The following is a 19,248-nucleotide window of genomic DNA, read 5'->3' on the forward strand; positions in this document are numbered from 1 at the left end:
AAAAAAAATAGTATTTCATGATGGATCGTCAAATAATACATATATGTCCAACGTCAAGGTAGCAGTGTTTATATCCCAGTGATGGCAGTATGAAATCCTGCAGATAATATAATGCTTCAGTATGCCAAGACTTGGCATTTGGTGCCGCTGTGCCTACTGATACTGTTCACAGCACAGCATTGCACCACCGATCAATGTGCTCACTGTGAGGGCTTCAGAAGTCTGCCAATAAACACAAATGCTTAAAATATTTCTCTTATGTATGTAGCAATTTTTCTGGGTCTGTGATATGTCTATATTTTACAACAAAACCAAGACAAATAGTTCATAAGCCAAGTGGTTGCTTAATGTAAACATATAAGCCTGAATATCTGAAAGTCTCTAGAAGACCTGAGAAGCTGCATATTCAGTTTTCCAGAGAAAACAAATAAAACCATAACAATATATTGAAGAAATTTAAACAAAACACAAACATTGTAATTAAAGTAAGATAAATACAGTACCAACATTTTTTCTTAATTTCTGAAAATGTTAAAATGTTAAACATCTTTTCTAGTAATCTTCACACACACACAAACACACACACACACTCACTTCTATCTTTAAATTAAAATGGATTTCAACATCTCTGGTTTAGTAATGTTTAATGAACTGTAATACAGAGAGATATTGTAGCAAATATAGTATTAAAATATTTTGGTACTTAATAGTTCAAAAATTGTTTTATTTAATTGGGACCAACTGGCTTCATTGCATCTTATAAACTTTGCAATATATATTAAGAATAAAAGGAATAAAAATGAACAGATGTTTCTCCTTAAAGAAGGCAACTACGATTTTTCTTACACAATAAATCAGCAGCAAATACATTTTTAGGACATTGCTTGAGGCTGTTTTGGTATAAAATTTTTAGCACACACACATACACACACTCTCTCATACTTACCTCTGTGTGGATCCAAAATTGGTAGAGGAGATTGAATTGAATATGAACAGCAAACACCGAAGGTGGTATGAAAAGAGCCAGGGGACAGTAGAAAACCTTTCAAAGAAAGAAACCATTCACATCACTTTATAATCACGTGTCCTCAACTATAATAATGTTCGTACTTCAGCAAACACAATTTTCCATGTAATATATTTTGTAATATTAATTGTTCACATAGTGATAGGCTTGCAACAACTAGTCTTCTATTTGACATCTAACGTTTTTTAAATTAAAATATCACATTCTCTGTGTCATTTCTTTTTAATATGTGTTTTCTGGAAGTAAAATGGCTGCTTATAATGCACAAATACTTTATTAAAGCAAAATTGTAAAGCACTTGCCTTTGTACTTGACCACTCCCAAATGCTCAGTTATTGCCTGTTTTTTTTTTCAATAATAAAGTGGAATTATTACAAAAGAAAGTACGCGACATACTGAAAGAATAGAAGGCTTTCCATTTTAATGTATATATGATTGATTAAAGGTAAAATATCTCTTAAAATTTTATCCAAGTTATTGAAGTAAGAAGTGCAATGGGAGGACAGTGGAAATAGTTGCAGGGGTCGAGATTTTCTGAGGATGGAAATCTCCTTGCCCTGGAAAACCGACTTTTCCTTAAACCTCAGAACTGCTTAGAATTAACTAGCAAGTGTGACTTGCTGTGGTCTCCTAACAGCTTGTTCCTGTGAGTAGTTTTATGTGGTCAAAACTGTTTCCTTGGAAAAAAAATTCAAAAGAATCAAATCAGTATCTGAAGAATCTCAGTTCTGCTTTACATTCCTGATCTTATCTAATCCATGTTTCTAAAAATGCTGCATATTTTAAAAATATTTTTTTCTGAATGCTATAATTTAATTGCTGAATTATTATGAAGTCTTTGTCCTTGATCGGGCAAACATACTCTTGAAGGATATTTAGTAATGGGTTTGCTCTGAAAATTAGACATTAAACTCTTTTTATGTTCTCAATTTAAGTCAACTAAAATAAATACTTTTATATTTTAGTGGCAAGCAGAATGCGTTTCATGATATTTCGATAAATTTAGAAACAATGGATCAAATTAGTAAACAATAAAAGAAAATAGGTTTGTTATTCAAGAGTTCAGCTTCTCAGTCATGGTCTCACTACAGACTACATAATCACAAATCATAGAAAAATGTGACAAAGATAAAGCACACTAAACTCTCAGGAGAACAGAAAGAGGCTACTAAGAGGAGCATAGAGAGAGTCTGGGGTGGATAGCATTTCAGTGAGTGCAGTCAGTTGAGTTCAGGCAGTGGAGTGGAGTTCAGTCAGTTTAGTTCAGTTCTGTTCAGTTCACTGGAGTCAGTGCAGTAGAGTTGAGTTCATTTGTGAGTTCAACACTGGTCAGCTGCAACAGTTGACACCAGAGAATAAGAAAGAGACAGAAGGTTTGAACAAATTGCCAGAGTTCATTTGAGCAGAGAAATTTAGTCAAAAGCCAAGAAAAGCCAGATTGAATCAGTCAGTTTGGAGAGGGTTTTAGTTGGATTGAACCAGTCAGGCAGAGATCAGAAAGAGCTAGAAAGGGTGATTCTATTCAGCTTTAAATCACTGAGATGAAAATTATATCTGGAGAATTAGTTATTTTTACAAGATTTTCAGAAAGTAATATCTACTTTTAAATACGTCCAAGAGAGAAAAGAAGAAGAGTAATATGGCCAAATTAAGCATTAAATGAGAGATGAATGCTATCTTTAAAAGTAGAATAAGAGGATATGTTCAGCTCTGACATGAATTAATTGAAGATGTGAATAGGAGTAGAAAGAGAAAGATTTCACATTTCACTGTAGTCTTTCATAAAGGGCATGCATGAGGTAACAGTAACCAGAGCTTGAAGTGACTGAAATCCTAGAAAGGTTTCCCAAGAACAAAGAAGAGAAACCAAAGAGGTTTCATGTTTGTTTTATAGCTTACTGAGCACTTAGACAGTTTTTCTATGTCTGGAAGCCCAGGTCAGAGTAGGAGGCCACACACAGCACAGCCAGCTGAAGGACTACTAACATATAACACCTAATGGCAAGTGTGCGGAGTATGGGTCGAGAGATGATTTTTCATGCCCCAAGAATTTCAATGTGGACTAAAATGGTACATGCATTTTGGGAAGGAAGCACCTGAGGTTGCCTGTGTTAGAAAATACGTGCATACAGGCAGACCTGGGAAGAAAATCAGGGCTAGGAGGACACTTAGTTACTAGTAAACTGCTAAGCCAAATGCTCAAACTTTAAGTGTATACATATTTTATCATTTATTACTATTGTTTTATATTTTGGTAGTTTTCCTTGATGTATATCTGTGCAAAGTATATGTACAGGGTCTAATGAAGCCTTGACCGGTGCCCATGAAGCAAGGAATGGGCCTTGGGTCTTCTGGAACTCCAGGTGGTTGTAGGCTGGCATGTGATTGCCAGGAATCAAAACCCAGTCATCTAGAAGAGTAATCAGTGCTGTTAACCACTGAACAGTCTTGTCAGCTCCTAGTAATTTAAGAGACAATAAACAAACAAACAAAACTTTCAGGACCTAAGGATTCTAAGTAGTTTAATTCTTTGACATCTTTACTTCTAGAAGTTTCAACTTTTATAGTATTATCTATAGAAAAAGCTTGTTTTGTTTTCCCTTCAGAAGACTAAAAATTAGTGAGTGTGTCCATACTCCTCAAGTCCATGATAACAGAAAAAGCCAGATCCTTCATTACAGGTACAGAACACTAACATTTGTATTTAAAATATATTTGCTGCCAGTGCGATATTCCATACCTGTACCCCAGCAAAGAGAATACTGTGGTGGGCAGATGAATGGAGATTTAAAGGCCATCTTTAGCTGTCTCATAAAACACTTCTTATGTTTGGAGAAGTATTTAGGACAGTAACAAAAAACTCAATATTTTTGATATAATCTCAGCCTGTCTTTCTGTTTCCATGCCTATGTACCTGTGCATTTTCTCCTATACATCTCACCTTCTCACGCACACTACATTTTAGACAACATCATACTATCATAGGTTGAGTGGTGTCCTCCCCGAAAGAACACCTTGCCATGTGAACTTTTCTGAAAATAGCATATTGCCAGAAACAATCAAGTAAAAATGAATTAAAAATAGTGGGATCAATTCAATAGAAGTGGTGTTCTTACAAAATGAAATTGTGTGCCAAAGGCAGACATGCATGCTGGAAAACAAGATAAAGAAAAGAGGAGGCAGTGTTTAACCATAAAAAGTGTAGCTGCTGCCAGCTAACAACCAAGGGCTAGGCCTGAAATGGGGTCCAGGACTTTCAGGGGAGAAGTTAGTCCTGGATCAGCTGATTTTACACCACTGGCAGATTCAAGGATTGTAAGGAAATCCATTCCGTTCTAAGCTACCAGTCTCTGATCCTTTATCAGATTCCTCAGGAAGTTAAGTGTTTTTAACCTATTGAACAAAACTTGCTCTTCTCTCTCTAAAACTACCCTTTCACCATAATTCTGTGCTTTTCCATGTATATGACTTTCATACAACCTTCATTCCATTTACAACCTTGTCCTTGGCTAATTTTTGCTATTCCTTCAAGTTTGGAAGACCCATTACTTCCTCCATGAAGCGTCCCTCAACTCAGCAATACTGACAGTAATCTAATAATTTGGAACAGTAGCTCATTATCAGACTATCTTCTAGTAAAACAAACCACCTAGAAATGCAAGCTTGCTTCAGTGAACTACTTCACTCCCAGCCTCTTTCATCATGCCAGGAATTGCCAGAGAATGGTATCTATGGAAAAATGAGGTGAGAGCAGGACCATGGAAGTGGCTTTACAAACTGTTATTACGTTGTATACTTTAGCCTCTTGTGTGATTCTCAACAGCAACACTTCAGCTCCTTTCTCAGATTCTCATTCACTGTGAGAGCAAGAAGGGACTAACAGGTTGTTGGGAAGAGTAATGTGAATTCAGCGAGGTAGGTTACTTTTAAACAACTTTCGAAAACAGCTTGGCAAGCCACAGCCTTCCACTTCCTGGATGCACGATATACTTGAGACTCAGAAATCAGGGAAGTCAAAAAAAAAAAAAAAAAAAAAAAAAGAAAGAAAGAAAGGAAAAAATGCCAGTCTCCTTTACTTGGCATCTTAGAGGATTGGTTGATGGTAGTGAAGGATGTCTTGGAGTTTTGAGACAAGGTTCAGAGTATACTTTTGTCTCTGTAACTCATGAGGATCCAAAAATGCTTTTCTTCTGTAGCAAAAACTCATAGTAGATTGTGATCCGTGGTGCATTAAATATGTTACTTCCAACTTGTTAACTTCTAATTTGTTCACATTTATGTAATGCCAATGCCAGCAATTGGAAAAATAGAAAGTATGAGAAAATAAAAAGACCCTGCACTATTGCATGCAATATAAAAAATCCAGTATTGTGCATGAGAAATGTACTTGAAAAGTCTCCAAGAATGTCTCAGCCACTATTTAGGGTGGCCTTGAATTAATCATGTACAAAAGCAGAGAAAATATTAAGAGCTGTATTTCATCTTCACTACCACTAAGACTTAAACACTGATTGATTGGTTCAAAGTAGCAACTGAACTAGACAAAAGATTTAGATTTCTTTTATGTGTGTGTGTGTGTGTGTGTATACATATAAACATACTCAATCATATACATGTGTATCATGTACATATGCACATCCACATGCCCATTCACATATACTTTCACATGTCATATATATATAGAATATATATGCATATATATATGTATATATGCATATATATATATATATAGTGTGTGTATGTGTGTGTGTGTTTGTATTTGTTCTTACTATTTCTTAAAGATATCAAATATTCCTTACTTTTATCAGAAATTATACAAGTATTGTATATTTTTCACCTATTTTATAATGTACATTAAAATACTTCTGTAAGTAAATTTCTTTTGTTCACTAATTTAGTATGAAAAAAGCCCTTTCCTCCTCCAAGTTGCCTTTATTTGTAGTGTTTAGCATAGCAAGAAAACAAAACTAGAATAGCCCTTGACTATGTTGGAGTTAAAGGTTTGGGAGATGAAATCTTCAGGGGTAAAAATTTATTTTTCTTATATTTTACTAAATTTGCTGCTACCAATGGTATCACTACTGATGGTAAATTTGACCATGGTTGGCTATTTGCTTCATTCTAAAACTATTCCTTTTCCATCCTCCTCTAGTACCTGAAGGAGATGAGCAGCTGATTAAATTCTGTTTCAGGGCTCAGTATTTTGAATTCTTGAATGGGTATGCTTACAGTGGTGAATATAATGACATAAAAGTTCTTCCTCAAGAATGGTACTTAACTAAACCTGAGGGAGCCCATTTATAATTACTATCTACCAGGGGACAGCAAGAGTATGCCCGATTTAAAGCAGAGAGTAAGACTTTTGCTAGCGATGACTCTGCTGGACCTGTGACATTGAACTGATCATTTTTTATATACTAAACCAGCTACCAGTACCAATATGCACTATTTTCAAAGTCCTTTATTTCATAGACTATAGTTTTATACAGATCTATGTATTTAATAAATGTAGTACCTACCATATACTTTACTGTAAAATTATCCAAACATATCTCTCTCCCTCCCTCTCTCTCTCTCTCTCTCTCTCTCTCTCTCTCTCTCTCTCTCTCTCCCTCCCTCCCTCCCTCCCTCTCTTTCCCTCTCTCCCTCTTCCTCCCTCCTTTCCTTCCTCCCTCTCTCCTAACCAGGTCTTTTATTATTTTTCTTTCAATTCATTCATTTGCTTGTTTTAGAACTAGGTTTTGTTGTGTATTCCTAGCTGACCTAATGATTACTATACAGGCTAAGTTGGCCTTGAAATCATGGTAATAATCCTGCCTCATTCTCCCAAGCTTTGTAACTGCAGGTATAGGTGGTACACCTGGCTTTTCCCATTACTTTTTGAGCACATATACAGTTGTACATTAAATGAAAAACTAGCTCCTACACGTATCATTCATTATAGTGTTAGAAAAAGAAGGGCAGACCTTGTTGCTCAGGTCTTTAGTCCTACAATTCTGGATGCAGAGGCAGGTTGATCTCTATGAGTTCAAGACTGGCCTGGTCTATACAAGTTCCAGGCCAGCCTGAGCTATAAAGAAAAACACTGCCTCAAAACAAAAACAGAAGAAAGTGATCATTCTGATATAATTAAAGATTATAAGATATCCATGCTATTGTTCTAAAAACATTTAGTATATGTACAAGAAATACACTAACATGTATAATACAAAATTAAAGAGGTGTAAAAAACATTTATAGCAGTATATTGTAAATAAAATGACATGACACTCAGTTTAATAGTATTCTATAAATCGCAGCTCTTTTATGTAGGTAATATGAGGCTTAAAATTGACTTTAAAATACAAATAGCATGCTTATAAATTCTAGAAAATGGAGTTATTATCTTTAATTGCTTCACATGACAGGTCTGCCACTTCAATTTTCATGATAATATGAAAGAAATATTCTCTGAGCTTAATTTTGCTCTTCATTTCACACACCAATTTTCTTTTCAAAGACATGACCCATTTATTATTTGTTCTAAAATACAGAGTTGCCTTGGTAACTTTCAAATTATAGGCCTTCTATAACTGCTATAATTCAAGGAAGAGAAAAAGATTTATAATCAGGCTTTGATTTCAATATATTCAATATACTTCAGAATATTCAATATATTGAAGAAGGGACCCAAAAGTGCTGGTCATTAACGAGGCTGCCTTATGCCCCTTACCTTTTTTTCTCCAAGTGTCTCTTTCTACATCAACACTCTTCAAACAAACAGCAATTTGTGAAATAACTCTGTGACTCATTTCCAAATTCATCACACTTTTTTTTTTTGTCTATGATAGAGTACTATAAGATGTTTGACTTATGAGAACAGTTGTATAAAACTCATTTTGCTTGGATTTGTACTCATTTTTAACTTTAAATATATGGATTTTTTGATTCACATTATTTGATTGGGAAATGATTAAAACAGTACAGTGGAACTAAACTTTAGAGACAATGGATATCATTAACTTAGGTGTTATCAGTTTATTATAACAGGGAGGCATGGGAATTATTTAGATGATGAAATAGTTCAGAATGTCATTGTACTTCTCTAAATGAGAAATAATTCTCACCACTTAGAATTACTTCAGTCCCTCCATCCTCTGAGAGATGAACTTTGTGTCCAACTTTCACATTAAGTGGTAGACTATCTTCATCCTTTCCTTTCATGTTTGACCATTCAGCTATTACTGTTGCTTGCAATATTTTTGCTTGAGATTTTTTTTCTAGACGCACACTTCCATCTTTAAGTCACAGTTTCCGTTCCATGCCTTTTCACCAACACTCTATCAAAGATCAGAGGAAACTGTCCTCCATGATGAGCACTGGGGAGGCTGGGCCTTTGCATCCCAGCTGCCATTGCATGAACTGATTTAATGGCAGAGATGACATGGAGGGAATGAAAATTGAGATTAGAGCAAACTAGGGTTGAATATTAAATTGGCATTTTAAGATCATTTAATGAGATATATCAAAGTGGGGTTTGTGTGAAACTCATGTTTATATATGTTTTTTTAAAAAGTAGATTATATAAAACAGATTTCTTCAAACTCTGAGATATATGATGCTCTGACAAATCTTTCCTTCAGACCAAATCTCAGGCCCGTTATTCATTAATTTCACTGATGTCCTTGGTCAACTTCAACTCCTTGTTTATTCTGTGAGGTGCCAGCATGGGTTCCTCATTCAGAATGACCAGTTCCCTTAGTTTAAAAGGTAAATGTTAACAAAGAAGCAAAAATAACGTGATGTAAAAGCTTGAAAATTGAGGGTTTTTTTTTTCCTAACAAACCCACAAACAAGAGTTTAGGACAGCATATTAGAGCAGATATTCCCTGGAATCTTGGTGGTAACACTGCTCTGGCAGCCTCCAGAACTCTGGGACTATACACTTTGTTGTTGTTTTAAGCTGCTCAGTTTGTAGCACTTAATAGACTAGAGACGTGTTTTAATCTAGTATTAGGAAAAGTTTATTTCAGGCTTGTTCCATTAAGTATATCATCACAGGCTTACAGGTCTCCTTTGCTCATTCTGCACTTTGCATTAGTACACAAACAAGCATGTTTTCTCTTAAATATGCTTAAATAGGTACCCAGTTAAGAATTCGTCTTTTCCACTTACCAAATGTGATCTTACCTCATTGATCTTCAGGTTCCTAATAACCTTTGAATATCAAACTATGAGCTTATTAACAAAGATCAAATGTGGTAATAACTGAAGAATGATCTTTAATGGTGATGAAGAGTTATACTATAAATACAAAAATCAAGTGTCCAGGGACCAGGCTGGGTGAGTTCATCTATACCTTCATTTACTATCTCAGCACTGTAAGTGCAGACTCAATCTTATCATCTTAAGATTAGAGCTACTATAGTTTCTATATATTGTATTTGCTATGAACACATCTCTTACCTGCAGAGAGCACTGAAATGATATGATGTCATTGCAAAGAAATACATGAACAAAACTAATGTCGAAAAATAGGCTTATGTAGTTCACAATTTTAGATATAACAAATGCAGACAGCAGTATACGGCAATGGTGAGGGTATCCCTCTGTCTGTGGCACCTCATGGTAGATTTCAATAGCATGCATGTCTGTGGAATTTAGCTTTCACCTCTTTAAATACAGAGCCAGAGAAAACAATGGAGGTCCAAAGTCCCTTCATAGACACATCTCCAACTGATATAACGACTTTCCACTAGGCCAGACTTCAAAAGGTGCCAGTCTCCTAAATACTATTGGGAATCTTAGGGACCATGCCTATAACTTATAATTTTTTTCCCAGAGTTTTGAAAAAAAAAAGGCAAGTTTTTCTAATTAAAATATTATGTGTATAAAATATTTCTGCCTGAATTGAAACCTATTGTATACATTTCTGCCTTCTGATTGAGATTAAGTAAAAATGATACTAAATAAATGATAATGGATAGGTACATTCTCAGATTGCTGTCTAGAGTGTTTTCTTGAGTGTTTCATACCAAACAAAAATTTACTTCTGGAAAGAGTGTCTGTTTCCTATGTGCCTGGTTTTTATAAACGGGAAGGAGTCACTTAGCACACATCTTCTGGTAGTTTACCAGGAGAAAACAGAAAGACTTGAAATTTAAAAAGCAAATGACACTTTCACATTTATTCAATTTCCAACAACTTACCCAGGAACTATACTGCTGCAAGACAGACTGTCTCAGTGCCGTGCATAAGTTATAGTCTTCAGAACTGTGGTGTGCTTGGTGTGCTGCCCAGATAATATTAATCTCTGCAAAACACATGATTTACAACAAGCGATGAGAGCAAGAACAGAGCAGCTTCCATTCAGTCATGTGCTTTGCTCTGCTGAGAGCAGATAAAATGCCTGGAACATCTCTGAATAGGCTAGCTAACAGAACGATCATTAAAAGAAGGCTCTTTGAAGCACTTTTGGAACTAGACCATATACAAATTATAAATACACAGAAATTGAAACATAACCAGTAAATATTCACACTGTATCTGACACAATTACATACCACCAATGGAATTAAATGACTTCCAAAATGTATGCTTTGCCAAAATTTACATTATGACAGATCATAAAAGCTAACTAGTGATGTTGTAACAACATAGTCAAAGGACAGTGATGATTATTCAGTATGTGATAACACATTTCTAATTAAAGAATTCTCCAGTGGGAGAATTTGGTGTATAATGAAATATTGCACCATATTATTTTCTGATATGAAAAGCTTTTGGAATAAGCAAACCATGACTATATTTGATGTTGATCTTTAAAAATAGACTTTTATTCACACGCTACTCTTTACACATGATTCTTCTCATAGCTTACTAAGATTTACACCATTTCACACGTCATCCATGTGTCCTCAAAGTAAAAATGCAAATCAAGGCTAGTAATTACACCAAGAAGTACCAAGGCCTGATCTCACTTCAAGCAGGGAAAGTGTTTTCATTGACCATTGTCTGATAAATACTTAATCATGATTGGTTATTGTTTTATTCATTTAATCAACCATAATAAATACACAATAGCTAAGAAATCCAAGACTTATTTTTGTTCAAATAAGCAGTAATTCATCATAAGGTTTTTTTTTTAAACTACACAAAGTATTTAAAACTGTTTAGGGCCCAGATTTCTGGTTTATTTATTATATATAAGAGATTTGTCAGGGTAGGTTTTTTCTTTTTTTGTATCTTCAGATGTTGGGTGGGCATTCTTTAAGAGGTAATGAATTTGATGAATTTTCTAAGTTTTGTAAACTGCTTACCAACTGACCATTTCCTCCTTAGAAAAGTCACTACTGAGCATTTTCGAACCAGGTGCTTATAAACCCTGTCTTTAAATATACGTGTAAAGAAACATGTGTTTTTTGACTTACCATTATTTGAACTTAAATATTGATCCTAATGTACCCAAAATGTGGGTTCAGAGATGGGTAAGGTAGTCTAGAGCTACTTCCTTAGAACCTCCACAGAAGTAATTGTGGAACAAAGAATCCATGAAGGCAGAGGTTAAAGACCTGTGTCTGTAGTTGTTTTGAAAGCATTTACTTCCTATCACAAACGGTGTAACAGGAGTCCGAGATCAATGAAGCACAGCTGCATAAACAGCAAGAAGTAACGGGATCCCGCAGGCTCACCTATGTTCCTTTCCAGCAATGGACATGAGTCAGGAAGATGTTTTTTTCTGCTTTGCACAGTGTCTACTCTGCTCATTGGAAGTAAATTATTTTCAAGCATTGTAACAAAAAGGTATTTTCAAGAAAATGGCTCTAATTGTTCCTATGTGAATGGAATAAGAGAAAGTTGATAGTTAATTTTTTTGTTAATCTTCCTCAGTACTTGAATTGGTAAATTCTTTCTTCTAATAAATGAAAGTAAATATTAAGGAGGAAAATGATATTATTTAGAAAAGAGTTTTATAGAAAGATTTAATAAATTATGTATTCTGTTTAACAGTAATATTTTTTCTTTTCCTATAAGCAAATTGTAGACTTTATGTTCATATAACATTTTAATAGCATTTTGCAATGGCATAATTAGAAATAATTTTGCCTACAGTGCCAAAATATACATTTATATGAATATATTTGTTTAATAAGTAGCCAAAAATTCCACTCATGTAGCCAAATTCTAATGTAATATGTATGTTATATTATTGAGTTGTTAACTTTAAACAGTTTCAATAAATGTGCAAGTTTTAGAGCCTGGATGGCTCAGTGGTTAAGAGCACTTGCTGCTCTTTTAGAAGACCCATGTTTCTTGATCATTACATTGGATTGCTCATAGCTCCTTATAATTCTAGTTCCCAGGGATCCAATGTCCTGCTCTGGTCCAAGTACATGCTTGCACATGATATAAAATATGCATGCGCACATACAGACACACACATGCACATTCACACATAAACCTTTATAAGATGTACATATTTCAGTAAAGCCTTCATTTCCAATATTTAACACTTGGCAATCTAAAGCAGTTATGTAATTACTATTGCTACATATAAATTTTATCATTCTATATTTTTTCATGTGCCTCTGTGGTTGAGATAGACACAATCTAAAATGGTTCCTGAATTATATTATAGAATTAAGAACTTTGATAATGTAATGAAATTGGGCTTTGGAATTCTGAGAGAAGTCTTTGAGCTTGCATGATGTGATTCTTTCCTGCCAAGTGAGGACTTGGCTCTAGTGATTCCAGTCCATTCGTGATCCTGCCTTCAGTGATCCTTCTTCCTTTTAAGTCAGCAAGAAGTGACTACCATCTAGGATACAGGATTCTGTCAGACGTGGTGGATGCAATATCTTTTAAATTACCAAATTTAAAAGAATAGCTGTGTTTCTAGCACTCTCTCATGTTCTCCCATTCCTAGATGTCATGGTGGGAAATATCTTTTACTGATCTACTTTTGAAGGAGAACAGGGAGAGGTTCTCAACTCACAAGCCTTCAGGAACTAAGCTTGTTAGTATAAACACTGGGAATCCAGCCAACAGTCATGCAAATGAATATGGATGGAAATTGTGCAGTGTAGACTGTAGATACAATACAGTCTGCCCTCAGCTGAACAGCTTAACAACAGATAAACTTTTGGGGCTTGAACCAGTAGGTTCATAGAAGTGACTGGCTTATTTCTGGGTCCCTGAAACCATCTCACCAAAAACTGTTCTTTTAAGGTTCTAAACTGTTGTACAGCATCTGAATAAGGTAGCCTGTGACTCACTGTCACTCTCAGCCCATGGCATCTTACAGTTTGCTTTCTGTCCTGTTAGCTTTTCTGCTTTGAGGATATCAAATAAATAGAACCTTACAGTACTCAAATTATGAAATATGGCTATTTTTTTAAAAAAATTATTCAACATAAAGAACTAATAGACTGTCTCCTTTCTGTGTTTATAATTATTTGGTCTTTTATTGATGAGTACTACTCCTAGATAAAACTGCTCACTGTTTTGTTTACATTTATTTTATATTTGAAATGCAGATCAGTTATTTTCAGTGTGTGATACAAATAAAGTTTTTTGTTAATATTTTTCTCTTTAAATACTTTATTTGCATATATTCATCAAACATAGTAATGGACTCATTTTGGAATATTAATGCACGTATATAATCTGTTTTGATTATGTATGTACACATTATTCACTGTGTACTTCGTTTAGGGCTTCTACTGATGCCTTTTCTCTTTCTAAATGGTCTGCATTCTGCTTTCAGCCTAGCAGATTTTCATGTCAGATATGTGAGCAAGTGGATTTGTCCATGTGCATGTGCGTGCGGGCTTGCGTGCATGCATGCCTGCGAGTAAGAATGCGGGTGCAGGTGTGGGTGAGTATGTCTTTGTATGTATGTGGAAAGTTAATGAAACAGCATCCTTAAAAGTTATGTGTCCTACTCACTGTTCTATTGCTATGAACAGACACGACGACCAAGGCAATTTCTAAAAGAAAGCATTTAGGGGTTTCCTTACAGTTTCAGGGGTCATTCTGTGGCCATTATGATGAGTAGCATCAGAGTGGCAGTCAGTCATGTATGCAAAACTGTTTCAATTGGCCATGTATGCAAAACTGTTTCAATTGGCAGAAAACTTACATCTTATCTGCAGTTTGGAGGCTGGAATGAGACGGGGGCTGGTGTTGAGCCCACCCTTGATTGATGACATAATTTCTCTAAAATAACATATGTCCTAATCTTTCTTAAAACAGTCAGCCATATTTCAGATACAATCTACAGTACAAGTGATACTTATGTGTGCCGCGCCAACCCTGACCAGCAGGAATTAAGACAGGGAACAACCGGTTCCTTCTCACAGCAGTTTACTCAGGATGCTTAGCAGTTGGTAATCAACATGGGGAGCCCACGATCCCTTCCCTGGGCGCAGCTTATAAACCCTGACAGGAGCCCATGAACTCATGCCACTGACGCTTCAGGCCACCTTGAAGCACAGCCTTCACACCTAATAAGGACTTGTTTATCACTTGGCCCTCGGGTGGCCATCGCCATCTTGGGGCGAGGTTCTTATGGCGCCTAACACTTATGGAGATGACTGAGAAGATCAGACCCATGCATGGTATGTGGCACAATCTCTGTTCAGATTCCTGGGGTGAAGAGTGAAGAGTGTGAGCTGTGCACTATTGTGCATGTGTCGATCTATGGCCCTGTGTTCAAACTGAGCACTGTTGAACATGTATTAGTCTACGGTTCTGTACTCTACCTGAGCACTACTATGTACTATTCATTCATGACTCCGTGTTCTTGATGTGGGTGTGATGTGTACTGCTTTCTCAAGATTCTCCCATAATGACTTCCCTGAAAGGAATGAGGTTGATGAGTTGGAATTATAACCCAAATAAATATTTTCTCCTTTGAGTTTCTTTGTTCAGCATATTTTATCCTAGCAATAGTAAATAAAACAAAGATGAGCAAATTATAAAAAAAGTTTCCTTTGAAGAGAACAAATGTTTCCATCAGTAGGAACTATGATGAATTCACCCTGTGCTTTGATTCTGAGTCTTCTATATGTGTGTTCTCTCTGTGTAGTTTTTACATGTGCCGATATTTATGTGTGTATATATGTTTGTGTTGTTATGAATGCTTGTATATGCATTTGCAGGTAGAGGCCAGAGGTTGAAACCAAGTATCTTTTTCAGCACAGAAAAAAATTGTCTTTTCTATGGGAACCATGGCTACATCAATCTTCAAAATTATTTTATAAATAAGAAACAGACTATTATGTAAGAAGTAATTTGTAGAATTTCAAAAATTTACTGATAAGTTGTAAAGAAATATATTTTAAACATTTCCACAGAAGCAAAAATAATGTACTGTTTATTATTGCTGAATAAAATGTCAAATATATAAGTTATATTGATAAAAATGTTATTAGTAATTGAGGCACTCATTTGTGTTTTAAACGTTTTCACATGTTGGGATTTTAAGCCAGAGTAATGAGGCACATCTTTAATCCAGGCACTTGGGAACTGAAAGCAATAGTCCATATCACAGTTCATAACCAGCATATTTGGGGCTTCATGAAATCAAGTCTCAATAAACAAACTAAATAAAACCAACAAAACAAAAAATGAAATTTTATGGTGAAAGGCTGTGAGAAAGTTAAAAATTAAAACTATGTTTAGAGTAATATTTGATTTCACGCAAACCAAATTAGCACTAATTTATAAAACTCATACTATGACTGAAAATTGCATAGAATCTAAGATTAAAGTACAAAATAGAAAAAAATTCTCATCAGGACTTCTATACTCTATGACCATATTGAAAACTTTACATATTAGTATGCATGGCTGGCACAGGAAAGAATGCTTTGCTTTACAACCTAATAATAATTTCTGTAGCAGTGAAAAACTTAGAAGGTACTATATATTGTATCATATAAAATATTCAAACAAGATTCTTCCTGTAAAAATCAACAATCATGTCCATCATACTAGCATGTAATTTGTTGCCTTTTTTAAAAAGAAAAAAATAAAATCTATATAATAATATTTAAAATAAATTTTCTTATAACTTGTTATAAGTAAATATTTGAATTCCAAAAATTACAAATTACTTCTTGTATCAATCTGTAATGATGACTTTATAAAAACCTTTGAAGGACTGATGTAGCCTGGGCTCCCATAGAAATGTTTTTTCTGTCCATTGCTGAGACACTAAGTGACCCAGCTCTGCCTATTTTCCTTCATTACCTATCTCCAAAATGTCTTAGAAATGAGATTTCATGAATCCCTATGCATACGAATTTGAGTCATTGCCTATTTATTACAATGGTTTGAATATTGTGGCATTCATGCCTCTTTTTGTCTTAATTCCAAATGAGATTGTTAAGTGATATTTAGCTTTAATAAAGGAAGGATGCATATACAGGATGGTTTCCCGTAGCATATAGAGAATATTGAAGCAGATTACACATTTTAAATCGTCTATTTCCCAGAAACCTGTTTGTAAATGAGAAAATGAATATAGTTTGATTCAGTAACCCAACAAGTGATTAGTATGCCTATTTTAATCAACTGACAATATTTGTTAATGATTGCAAAGACTGTCTTTCTTCGTCCCATTATTTAATGTACTTGAATATACAGGATAGCTTCTGATGTCAAACAAGAAGAAATAATGTAAGAATCTATTGTAACCGTTCTCTCCTGACTGAAAGGAATGTGAAGTACTCTGTATTCGGTGGTAACTCCCAGTCCCTTAAGTTCACAGAGACCATGGATGGAGGGTTATTAAATACCTGAAAGTCAACAAAGAGCCAAATTCTACCACTGACCATAAAAAAGGCAGTGATGAAAATCTTTATAGCACCATCACAGAGTGTTTATTGTTTATTGATCTACTTATAACATATCATAATCAATAGATTTTGCTTATACAATGTAAGCAAACAACAAGTTTGCTTATATATCCCAGTAATCAAAGTATGACTTTATTAAAAAATTATAACTCATTAGTCAGTGTTTCCTTTATATGAACTTGAAGAAGACACTTTAGACAATGCACGGTAAACTGAAGCTTGTTTCTAAAAAGCACCGCCAGCTGGCTGAGCTCAACAGAGCACATTTCCTTTTCACTAGCTCTCTAAAGTGACTGTGTTAGAAAGGTGGTGATAGGAAATCCAGAGTATTGTTCTGGCTTTTATTTCCTTGTGCCTTGCTAGCTTGAATCATGTACTATTTCATTCTATGAGCATTGTCACTTGGTGAGGGGCTGAACTGCAGACATCATGGAAAGAAAACAAGTGAGGTCCACATTTTATTAGGAGTACCTACAAGCCTGCCCACTCCTGTGCCTTCCTAGGATCTCAGTTTGCTTACCACAGTGATGCCGTTATTATTCCCTAGTCCTTTGGTTATCATCCTACTTTAAAAGTCTAAGTCTCCAACATATAACAAGGACACATGCTCCACTGTGTTCATACCAGCCTTATTTATAATAGCCAGAAGATGGAAAGAACCCAGATGTCCTTCAACAGAGGAATGGATACAGAAAATGTGGTACATTTACATAATGGAGTAAAAACAATGAATTCGTGAAATTCTTAGGCAAATGGATGGAACTAGAAAATATCATCCTGAGTGAGGTAACCCAATCACAAAAGAACACACATGGTATGCACTCACTGATAATTGGATATTAGCCCCAAAACTCACAATACCCAAGATACAACTCACAGACCACATAACGCTCATGAAGAAGGAAGACCAAAGAGTGGGTGATTCGGTTTTTCTTAGAAGGAGTAACAAAATACTCATGGGAGCAAATATGGAGACAAAGTGTGGGACAGAAACTGAAGGAGGGGCCTTCTGGAGACTGTTCCACCTGGATATCCATTCCGTCCATGTGCAGTAACCAAAGGTAGATGTTAATGTGGATGCCAGGAAGTGCATGCCGACAGGAGCCTGATATAGTTGTCTCCTTAGAGGTCTGCCAGAGTCTGACATATTCAGAGGTGGATGCTCACAGCTAACCATTGAACTGATCATGATGGTCCCCAATGGAAGAGTTAGAGAGAAGACTTAAGGAGCTGAAAGGCTTTTCGGTCCCATGGGGGGAGCAACAATACCAACCAACCAGAGCCCCCAGGATTCCCACCTGTCTGTGAGCACATAGGGAAGGATCCACAGCTTCAGCTGTATATGTAGGAGAGGATGGCCTTGTTGTGCATAGGTGGGAGAGGAGATCTTTTGTCCCATGAAGGCTGGATTCCCTAGTGTGGGGGTATTCAAGAATGGAGATGTGGGAGTGTGTGGGTGGGTGAGGGCACATCCTCATAGAAGCAGGAGGAGGAGGGATGGGATAGAGATTTTGGGGGAGGGGTTGGGATGAGGAAAAGGGATAACAACTGAAATGTAAATAAAATATTCAATAAAAAAAAAGTCACAAAAAGTCCAAGTCTACTTCATTTTCCAAATGGAGATGGGTTTGATTCTGTTTTCTGAAGACTCCCCATTTTAGTATGTATGTGAGATTTTTTTTCTTAATTATCTCAGAATATAAAAGTAGGGTGACAGAGAAAGAAAGAATTTAGAGTAACAATTTTTAATCAGAAATTCCTTCAAAACTGTGGGATACACTTGACAATGAGCAAGGAGAGACTGCAGTATCACAGTCTGTGTCATGGAGGCTGACTATACCCAAGGTGCTGAAGAATAACACGCCGATGACTCATAGGAGTACTTGGGAATAGCAAGAAAAGCACAGTGGCTCTGGGAAGAAGTACTATTGAATAAAAAAAAAATTGATAAAACAGAACAAGCCTTTGTGCCATGCTTAGAAGCAAAACTCTGCTGTAGCTTAGATGTGATTTTAATGCCGAAAGTCCATATGAAACTTCATGCCTACTGCACTGATATGGGAGTGGCTGAAACCTTAAAGTAGTCTTTGGTTAGTTAAGGGGAGCCTTCTTAGGGCCTGCAGGAGTTCCTTTGTGATGCTATAGCAGCTTTCCTGAGAAGATTGTTCTGCCTCTGAGCTTCGCTTCATTCTGTTAAGAAGATTGTGCAGTATATTTCATTCAAGTTTTAGAAACTTAAAAGGGGGAACAATAAAGATACATTTGTGGAAAGATGAGGGAAATGGAGTATTCTTTTTCTCCAAAAGCCTAGTGAGTCAATACCAGAGTATATTTTTCAAGTATATACTCACACAGTGTGTGTATTGTACATCCTGTATA

At 35.6% G+C, this 19,248-nt stretch overlaps 1 protein-coding gene across 5 annotated transcripts in view; it reads right to left on the reverse strand.

Annotated features, from left to right (window-relative positions):
- The window catches only part of Agmo (alkylglycerol monooxygenase), a 379,192-nt gene that overhangs the window by 263,665 nt on the left and 96,279 nt on the right, over positions 1-19,248 (reverse strand). For all 5 annotated transcript variants that reach the window (XM_076941966.1, XM_076941965.1, XM_076941964.1 and 2 more), the window contains 2 exons: positions 10,216-10,319; positions 947-1,042 (listed from right to left, as the gene is read on the reverse strand). In XM_076941966.1, the coding sequence (XP_076798081.1) occupies positions 947-1,042; positions 10,216-10,319 (200 nt within the window). The remainder of the gene's footprint in view (positions 1-946; positions 1,043-10,215; positions 10,320-19,248) is intronic.

The sequence above is a fragment of the Arvicanthis niloticus genome, chromosome 11 (genome assembly GCF_011762505.2).
Source record: "Arvicanthis niloticus isolate mArvNil1 chromosome 11, mArvNil1.pat.X, whole genome shotgun sequence".
Classification (NCBI taxonomy): domain Eukaryota; kingdom Metazoa; phylum Chordata; class Mammalia; order Rodentia; family Muridae; genus Arvicanthis; species Arvicanthis niloticus.